Genomic DNA, 10,377 nt, shown 5'->3' with positions numbered 1-10,377 from the left:
TTTGTTTTAAAGCGAAAATATAAATATAATAATTTAATGTAAAAATACATGTAAAATGTAGATAAAATTACTATTTTTATGCAAAAATCATATGTAATTTTAAATTTATTATTTTTACTTTATTAGAACTTTATTTTTAAGTATTTATCTATTTTATTTATAACATTATTTTATAGCATTTATACATTATTAACAGTTCCTATGTGTAATTACATGTTCAGTAAAATATTTTTAATCTTGAAAATATTCAAGAATATATTTTATATGAAATTACATATATATAATCTGTAATCTTCTATATAAGTATCAATATTGCATGATAATGCTGGGTCGGAAAAACACTGAACACTGAAAAAAATATTTATGTAAAATTACAAGATTAAGTTAGGTTTTTTCCGCTCCAGCATCATCATGCAATATTTATATGGAATATTACAGATTATATGTAATTTCATATAAAATATATTTTCAAATATTTTCAAGATTAAAAATATTTTACCGAACGTGTAATTACACATTCAGTGAATCGCTAACTGTTAGCTATTCCTATATAACCCGAAATTTAGTTTAGTCATGCCTAATTTTATGATAATTTTTTTTCCCGAACGGAAAAAATGAATCGGGTGGGATTTTAAGTCGAGCATTAATTCCTATCCTATAACCCGAAATTTAGTTTAGTCATGCCTAATTTTATGATAATTTTTTTTCCCGAACGGAAAAAATGAATCGGGTGGGATTTTAAGTCGAGCATTAATAAAGTTGCGAACGGAAGTATACTTGTGGGTCGTTAACTGTTAATTATTCCTATATAACCCGAAATTTAGTTTAGTCATGCCTAATTTTATGATAATTTTTTTTTCCCGAACGGAAAAAATGAATCGGGTGGGATTTTAAGTCGAGCATTAATAAAGTTGCGAACGGAAGTATACTTGTGGGTCGTTAACTGTTAATTATTCCTATATAACCCGAAATTTAGTTTAGTCATGCCTAATTTTATGATAATTTTTTTTCCCGAACGGAAAAAATGAATCGGGTGGGATTTTAAGTCGAGCATTAATAAAGTTGCGAACGGAAGTATACTTGTGGGTCGTTAACTGTTAATTATTCCTATATAACCCGAAATTTAGTTTAGTCATGCCTAATTTTATAATAATTTTTTTTCCCGAACGGAAAAAATGAATCGGGTGGGATTTTAAGTCGAGCATTAATAAAGTTGCGAACGGAAGTATACTTGTGGGTCGTTAACTGTTAATTATTCCTATATAACCCGAAATTTAGTTTAGTCATGCCTAATTTTATGATAATTTTTTTTCCCGAACGGAAAAAATGAATCGGGTGGGATTTTAAGTCGAGCATTAATGAAGTTGCGAACGGAAGTATACCTACTTGTGGGTTGGTTTAATTTCGACCTATTGGCATCTACATTGACGTGGCGTGCATCGGCATCGTATCGCTGGCGGTATCGGTAGCGGCGTGACGCCAGTCAGCAGGTGCGCGGAATATTTCCGAGACGAACACGCGCGCCGCGACTATCGTAACATGCGCGTTAAACGTACGCTTCCATCCCGAACTACCGTGGTGAAGCACGAGGGTGCGACGAAAGGAGAAAGGATAGAGCATAGGCGAGAGGAATAGAATAGGACACTCTCTCTAGAGAGAGAGAGAGAGAAAGAGGGTGGCTGGGGGATGCTCGCGCGCGTCGGTGGTGGCGGAAGTCGCGACAGAGGGAGGTTGGATCGAGAGCGAGAGCGCTGCAATGCATCGAGGGAAGGGTGAGGGATGGCTGGGGTGGCTGCTGGTTAAAGGGGTCCACGAACGAGAAAGAGAGAGAGGAACGAGAGGAATACAGAGGGTGGGATAGGTAAGTGGGGACGAGAGAGGGATGCTGGGGCGGTTCAGGCGAGACCGAGTTCACGCCAAGTAGAGCACGGCAGTTTGTGTCAGACTACGGAGCTCGGAAGATGCTCCCGGTTGTTCACGAGACGGGTGGACCACCCTCGTCGCGACGACGGTGTCGCGCCATCGCGGTCCCTCTCGGTATCGTCGCGTCGGTCCTCCCCGGGGAAGTCGAAAAGAACGCGGGAAACAGTACCGGTAGGATCAGCAGACCAACATCCACTGCCACGATGATGACTATGGCCTTAACCGTCCTCTTGATCCTGGTACCCGCGGTATTTCCAGACAAGATTCCCATCGGTGAGTGTTGTTCGTGTGTTGTACATATCGTTAACGTATCATCGCTTACACGCGACGCCGGCTCGACCCGGATGATATACCGGGTTTTACAGCTATAGATGTTTCGCGAGAGACGCGACGAGTCGAGTGCTCGCCGGGCTCGGCCTCCTCGTTGAGCACGTCTGCCGTCGGCAGAAGGGTTACTGAACTCGTAGGTGTATATAGCCGCCGTACGCAAACATACCATTCGCTTATGTATTCTAAATACTAACGTGTATAGTATGCTCCATCAATAATATCAGCTTCTCCTTCGAGGCAGCGTCTCGTCGATCCCGATAGAAAAGTGCGCCAAAATAAATAGTTTTGGAATATATAATTATATACGATTGCTACTTTGTCAGCGTCATCATCTCGATCAAAGTGTGCATGATAATAGTGTTCTCGAAATTAATGCGCGATAGTTTAATATTTGAGAGATTTTTTTTTTTTACGCGAGACATAAATGATAAATTATGAAACGGTAGCAAAACTGAAAGAATTAAAACTAATAGTAATCAAAAGAATGTTTCCTATTTCACGCGTTGTTTACCTTGTTTGAGTATCGATATTGTTATGAAAACGCGCTCGGTATAATATGAAATATAGCTAAAATCCATTTTTTCGGTATCCAATATACTCTCTCTCTCTCTCTCTCTACATTTTTTGCCGTTACTCTTCTTTATGAAGGTAAAAACATTTTAAATGTTTTAAGTTGATTATTTAAAAATATTTTTGAATTTTTACATTTTTATTCTTTTACGTTTTATTATTGCAATTACGTACCATATGTGAATGACATAAATCTAATAATCGTTTTAATGTAAAAGCTGTATTAAATAACAATTATATAACAGAATAATTTATAACGTATGTTTTTGTACAATATGTGACACTTCCGTAAATTGAGCAAATTATTTTAGTTATAAAATTTTTCAAATATTCTATTTGTTATTTGTAAAAAATTACTTTCTTATGATTTATATGGCTACATTATTCTCAATTGTTTTATGTCTATTCTGATTTATATATATTTCTGATTTACATATTTTTACGTATACAAAATTTTGCTTTATATATAATATATAATTTTTTTTTAGAATATATCTGCAGTTATCAAAGAATCTACTCCCGTAAAAATATATTTAATAGAATCGTTTAAACCAAATAGGAGATTTAAATTCTTTATTTTAAAAACAGAGTTAAAGAAATATTGCTCATCTTTATCATTATTTTCAAAAATCTCGAGTTTTGTGAGGCAATATGAATTGCTCTTACATATATGATTTAGTTCGGACAAATGCGGTTTCAATCAATTTTTACGATATAAAAATTGGGAAATATAAGGAAATAAAAGAAAGGAAAGAGAGAGAGAGAGAATAAAAAGGAGGGACGAACCATTGTTAAATTGTTTCTCATTGGAGGCATTGAACTTTTATATGTCATCGCGACCTTAAACGCCGATCTTACGCACAAAAATTTTTTTCTCGAACAGCAGTCAAAATTTATAGAAAAAAAACGTAAAGCGTTTTTACAAGCGACCGAAACGATACTCAAAAAATATATAAAATGGTATAAATACTGCTGGACGCAGTTTGCCTCGTTCTGATAAATATTGGAAGCTTACAAAACATTTTTTTTTCATCGTCAATAACATCGTTGAATATTTAACTTTTTACGTACTTTTGCAATATGTTTATTTATATTTCAATGTATGACCCGCGTAAATATTGTCGAGGTTCGCATCATTACCAATATTATAGATACAAACATTTTATATTTTTCGCGACCGACTGTTTTCGATGGATATGATATTACGATATTTGATGTGTACTCAACATGGTCGCGATATGTTGCAGCGGAATATGTCGACACGTTGAGATTGCAGTATATACATATGTATAATATAGTAATAGTGGTTAATCAATTGATTGTGCCAACGCACTTGTATATTTGAAATACTTCAACGTATAAATACTCGATATTTTTAATTCGATATACTGCTAGATCTCTGTAACAGCTTATATTCCATTATCGTACATTATCTTCTGTAGCCGAAAATTAATTTTGTCATTGTTAATCGATCAGTTTGAATTGTAAAGCCGTCATGCGTTATTCAGCACTGAAATCAACTGGATAAATATTTGCATGACTTATCTGTAAGCTTTACATCATAATATTAAAGTAATTAACTATTATTAATGCGAATTAATTACGCAAATTTATTTTACGAGAGTTAACAAATCGCAAAGACAGAATCCGCGATAAATCCATATAATGAATCGAGATGCTATTTAAAAAAAAGATTTCTTACAATTTTGCATAGTTTTTGAACGCAAGGCAGCCGAGTGGAAGTAACGTTATTAAAATAATATTGCAACAAATGAAGCGGCGCAATTTAATCGATTCTATAAACGCGCATCTGCTCGTTCGTGTTCGAAAATCGAAGCGTATTGTAATTAAATCGCGCCATCAAAAAGCGTTTAGCGCGGTCCGTATGAATTGTGCAAAACATTACTACCCCGATGGATTACCGCGCGCGAACGTTCTTCCGTCCTCATGAAATATTCCGCCTCTCACCAGACTCACCGACGTTCCCGTTCTCTTCCTTTCTTCTCCGTTGGCTCTTTCGTCGATCAGAAATCCTTCGACAAAGTCCATCGCTTGTAAAACGGTGAACGATGCTCGTTTAAAAGCTCGGCAGATTATCGCCATTGCCGATTTTAACGGACGTGAACGGTAGCCCAAATGGCGAGAAATAGAGAAACTAGTGGAAAACTGAAAGAGAAAGAGAGAAAGAGAAAGAGAGAGAGAGACAGAGATAGATACGTATAGGATTGTGTTGGAGAGGAGAAAAGAGAGAGACAACGAGGAGAGAAAGGGGTACCGTGAAGCACGTTGAGTGAGCAGTGAATAATGAATGTCTATAGAAATGACGGCATCTCCCTCTCTCTCTCTCTCTCTCTTTTTCTCTTCTGCAGTTATGCGAACGAGGAGAAACCAGCGCGGCGGATAAGTCGACGAAAAGACGAAATGGAAAGTTGTGGCAGACGCGGGAGACGATTGTGACACAAGGGTGAATACGGTGTGCAGAGAGGGTTCGTTGTGCTCCGTGTTTAAATTATGCTGCACGTCGCGCGAAGGACGATGCTCCGTCACTACTGCGTAGCGCTATATTTTTGGCCGAATTACGCAAAAGTGAAAATGTATCGGCGGAAGAGAAGGAAAAAGAAAGAGAGAGAAAGAGAAAAAAGTATACGGTTGACCCCAATTTACGACGCATCGGATATCAACGCTCTAGTTAACATCAATGCGATGCTCACGCGCCGTTGACGCGTTTTTTCATTAAAGCTATAAAATTAATGCGCACGCAAGCGCACATTCGTAAAAGCGAGTTTTAGATTTTGTTTTTTGTGTTTAAAACCACTTGATTATAAAGTAACACTAAAATAGTACCGAGCAATTGTGTTTTCACAAACAATTAATTTTTGCTTGAACGAGTGAATGCGAGACACAATTTCCTCAATTTTCATAATTTTTACAAAAACATAGCATTTTATTTAAAAGCGATAAAATAAATTTGAATTTTAGCTATATAAATTTTATTAGTATAAATAATAATAGGAAAAATTCCAAAGATAATTGCAATATTATATATGACAATATTATATATAACAATGGAAGTTTTGAGCAACAAAGGCACGTACACTCACGGAATTTAAAATGTATTCTCCTATAATTTGCGTAACGATTTTCTCTTCACAGTATTTATTTATAGTAGCTTAATTGACAATTCACAATTGAATATTTTATAAAAGTACATTTTCCACGATATACTCGGTAGTTTTTAAAAATTTCTCATGTTTTGCACAAGCATTACGATAGTGCTTGTATTTGATTGCAAATTAATTAAAGATTTTTTTTGCTACAATTGATCAATAATATTTTCTCTTCTGTTAATTAAGGCTATTAATATTCTTACAATGTCATAAAAAATTTACAAAAAGCTCATGGAATTAATATCACATTTCGAGTTTGCATACATATTTTCAAAGACTTTGAATAAAGAAATTTTTATTCATACGAAATGGTATTAATTGTGAAACATTTTCGAAATCGAAATCTTTTTTCTTATATTTCTTTTTTTATCTCCAATAAATTTTACGGTTTAATTTTGAAATAGCTCGCAAAAATTCATACATATATTAATATTCTCTCCCTCTCAAACAGCAATACTAAATCATTTCTTAACGATTACTGTCAATATTTAAAACTGATATTAGATAGGTTTATATTTTCTGCCAAACGTTTTTCTGAACGCAATATATCGTAGGAAACAAGATATATGTATGAGAATAACATTGCTCTGAATGCGTTGGGGAGATTATTAAAAGATTTAATCGAGTGATTGCGAGTACTCGGCGGAACTCTAAACGTTCTTGGTATGTGATTGATATATACCCAGAATGCGCGTCCACTGGCCGTATCATGGTACACGGTTGAAGATACCGGCGTGTGATGCCTTTGTGAAGGAAGGCAAGGGCATCTACCACTCAAGCAGACCTGTCGGTCGCCTAATGCGATTAATAGCACGATGCTGCCAGACAAGGGAGACAGGACCGTGTGCCCGTAGCCTTTCCATCGCGCTGTGCCTTGCTGCGCAGACTATCGAAGAATTTGCCTCCCATTGCCAGAAGCTGGCAGATAGGAAGGCGAAATCGAATTTTCGTGCGTCCGAGGTATTGCGCGAGTTAAAATGAGAGTCGAAGAGAGAGAGAGAGAGAGAGAGTGTGTATGTGTGTGTAAGAGAGAGAGAGAGAGAGAGAAAAGGGAAATTCTTGCCGCTGCACACCGTTAAAGTATCTGATATCGCTATTTGAGTACGGTGAGCGATTTAATGGTCAAACGGCCGAAATGAGTTCTCAAAACTATGCGAGCAATTTTCTTACATCTCGATATACATAAAAAAAAGTTATTTTACTGCATAATCATGACTTATTACGCGTATTTTGCTATAATACGAATCTACATATACTTCTTTGATAGTAAAATAAATTTTTAAAATTTTGTTGATAATCAAGATATTAAAAAAATTAAAAATTTCTCTTTTGAGAAGTGAAATGGGACCTGTTGTTTTTCAGTTAGCATTATTTATACACTTACAGATTCGGGGAAAACACGAGATATAAATACAGAACTGTGAAGAATGAATTATCGCTAACGTTCGCGCGCGCAGCAAGAATTTCCCTATTATCCTTATTGCGATGTCGGTACAAAAGGGAGGCGTTCGATGCTGGGACGTTGAAACGTCGGAATGTCTCGTGCACGGTGCATCCGACTGCCAATTTATTGTTCGCATAATCGCGCGCAATCGCGGGCCACGTTATTCGAACGGTCGTGTAATGCCAAGCCGAACTGCACTGTGTTTCTATAATTGATGCATTGCTCTCCCTATTATAGAATGACAAAACCGTTGGTTCGGCATACGGTCATCGACGCGTATTTCGTCGGGCTCGAACACGACCGCGCCGCTACGCGGTATGCCTCTCTCTGGGAATCGTGCCCTACAGCACCGCAGCATCGGCATTCGCGCACAGGGCCTTCGCATTCTGTATGTTAAAGCTATTAATATAGAAATTCGTGCCCGCGAATTTGCGAAATTTACGGCGGCCGAAGATTCCGCGGTTTCATTTCTACGGAGCGCAATCGCGCTTTGGTTCATCTGCTTCACTGACATAAATACATATGTATATATTTCGAGGCACCGCTACAGACGATCAATGAACAACTAGTCTTACGGTTTTCAAATCATCAGCATATACAGGATGTCTGACATAAAGTGTCACATCGAAAATATAGCCATCATAAAGTATTAACAAAACCACATTCTCTAATTAATTTTAAGTAAAGTTTACTTTAATAAAATTTTAATTTAAGGTTTAGTTATAAAGATACATGATAGCAAAAATTGATATGCAAAAAATGATGGTTTCCCTCGACATTTTAGCCGAGAAAAAATCGTTTTCAAATAACGAGATCTACTTGTATATTTTAGGGGTAACACTTTATGTCAGACACTCTGTATATAGAGCTGGCATTCAGTTAGAGGAACATAATATGATTCGAATACGAATATGCATTTATTATCGCGTCTCCCCTCTATTTCCTCCGAGAGAAGAGAATTATACGTGGCTTTGTTACGACATGAAAATAAAAATCGCCGAGGTAAACTGTGCAACGTATAACTCGGCTAGTATTTTTACGACGGCTTTATTAATTTCTATTTCTTCGAACATAATGCAAGCATTACGCGGTTTACTAGAAACTAATAAATCGTATTGTAATAGCAAGTAAATTGGATTCTAAGTGAAGAACACTGATTTACTTCCGTTCTCTTCGATTTGGTCTACTAATTCTCTTGGACGCCACGAAACAATTACTCTTGCGCCCCATGGCTATAATTTACTTGGGTCGTGAGTTTTTAACTTCAATCCAATTTACCCTGCAATCCTCGTAACCTGTGACTACACCTACTATGTTGAGTAGACATTATAAAATTTAAACTTTTACAAAACTTTATAACACAAATAAGAAAGAGCGAGCGAGAGAGAGAGAGAGAGAAGGAGGGAGAATAAATATTATCGTATTTTCACAACAATTGCGAAATTGTGTAAAATTATACCTAACAGACCATTTCGCACAATTAATTTATCACATACGACGCGTTTGCTTTAATGATATTTCTAATTACACCTTGTGTGAAACTTCCATTTGTGACGTATTTCAACATCTTATGCATTTGTACAATATATGCTCTCAGTCTCTCAGGTCTGTCTGGTTGTTGAGCATCAATGTCGATGAAACGCATATCCATTCCTGTCGTGGAATAACGTTACCCTGTCGCCACGTATGCGCCCTATGGTGCCACGCTATAGACTGTATCCACCATTACTATCGTTGCGGCAATAGTAGAAGCGTAGAAGCATCAGAGACGACCGCGAGTAATCCGATATTACCGAGCCGCTTTTCCTCGTGGAGCTGATATGTCTTCATAGGAAACGTCGTAAAGGTTTTCAACCAATAGGGGCTTATTGTTATGAAAAGTGTATTTACCATCGTATTCGCACAACACTCTCGCGGTATTGCGTGTATGTACATTGTTATAAAGTTATTTTCCTCGTGTTGTGTATTTACACAAGAAACAATTATTTCTATCTCTATTATATGTAATGTCTTTTCTCTCTTGAAATCTTTACACACTGTTCAAGATATCACTCTCAAATATACATATGCCATTCGTCTTTATAGAGAGACGTTAAATGGTATTGACGACTTAGAAGACGAAATAATATTATATCGACTAGTTAGCCATTGTGTATGATATTCGATTGATTTTTTTCTTTCTCGTTGCGTTTCGAAGCTCCGCACGCAGCCATTTTCACAAAAGTCGCGCACGCATCTCGCTCGAGTATTTTTCGACCATGTGTGCACGTGCATATTTGCTTGCGATGCGGCATGTATCTATCCGTCGCACATGGGAATAACGTTACTGTTAGGTACAAGTCTGCATACATGTCTTCTCTTCGCACGAATACGCGACCGCATATACATTATCCATGATAGCTCGTAGTGGAAAATGTCAGTGGCTCGACCGCCGAGTGCAACCGCCCCTACGATGCCGTAGTAGTAAACACTTGGAGGATGTCTGACCAATAGTCCGTAACAGACGCGCAACTGCGCGTCCGCGACGATGTTGTATCTGTACATATGTATTTAGAATTTTCGTAATATTGACCCACGAAGCGGCAATATGTTTCCGTTATATGTCAAAAATAAAAACTGCGAAAAAAATATTTGCTATAAAATCCAACTGTCTTGTTTCGACGGCCGTGTATGTTGTTCTATAAAGAATTTTATAATTATTTCAAAATAATATTGTAAACATAAAATGTTCTTTTTATTCTTATTCTACTCGTATACATGGTTTATATCCATTATTCATTATTATGCTTTTCGCAAACGCGTAAAAAGTATAAAGAATTTATATTCTCTGCTGTAAAAACATTTTTACATCCCGTTTTATAGCCAAGATGATTAAAAAATTCGAGATTCAAGATTAGCGGTACGCGCGAGAAAATTCCTCGGCGATAACTCGCCACGGTTACG

General features: G+C 36.8%; 1 protein-coding gene across 4 annotated transcripts in view; it reads left to right on the top strand.

Annotated features, from left to right (window-relative positions):
• Nucleotides 1-1,916: 1,916 nt before the first annotated feature.
• Nucleotides 1,917-10,377, top strand: part of GluRIB (Glutamate receptor IB) — a 222,385-nt gene continuing 213,924 nt past the window's right edge. For all 4 annotated transcript variants that reach the window (XM_085487037.1, XM_029316780.2, XM_085487038.1 and 1 more), the window contains exon 1: nt 1,917-2,196. In XM_085487037.1, coding sequence (XP_085343163.1) covers nt 1,962-2,196 — 235 coding nt within the window. In that variant the 5' untranslated portion in view covers nt 1,917-1,961. The remainder of the gene's footprint in view (nt 2,197-10,377) is intronic.

This window comes from Nylanderia fulva, unplaced genomic scaffold, assembly GCF_048542155.1.
Source record: "Nylanderia fulva isolate GAGA-0341 unplaced genomic scaffold, ASM4854215v1 Scaffold5, whole genome shotgun sequence".
NCBI lineage: Eukaryota > Metazoa > Arthropoda > Insecta > Hymenoptera > Formicidae > Nylanderia > Nylanderia fulva.
Note: the sequence above shows the minus strand (reverse complement) of the source record. Positions and strands in the feature narration are given on the sequence as shown.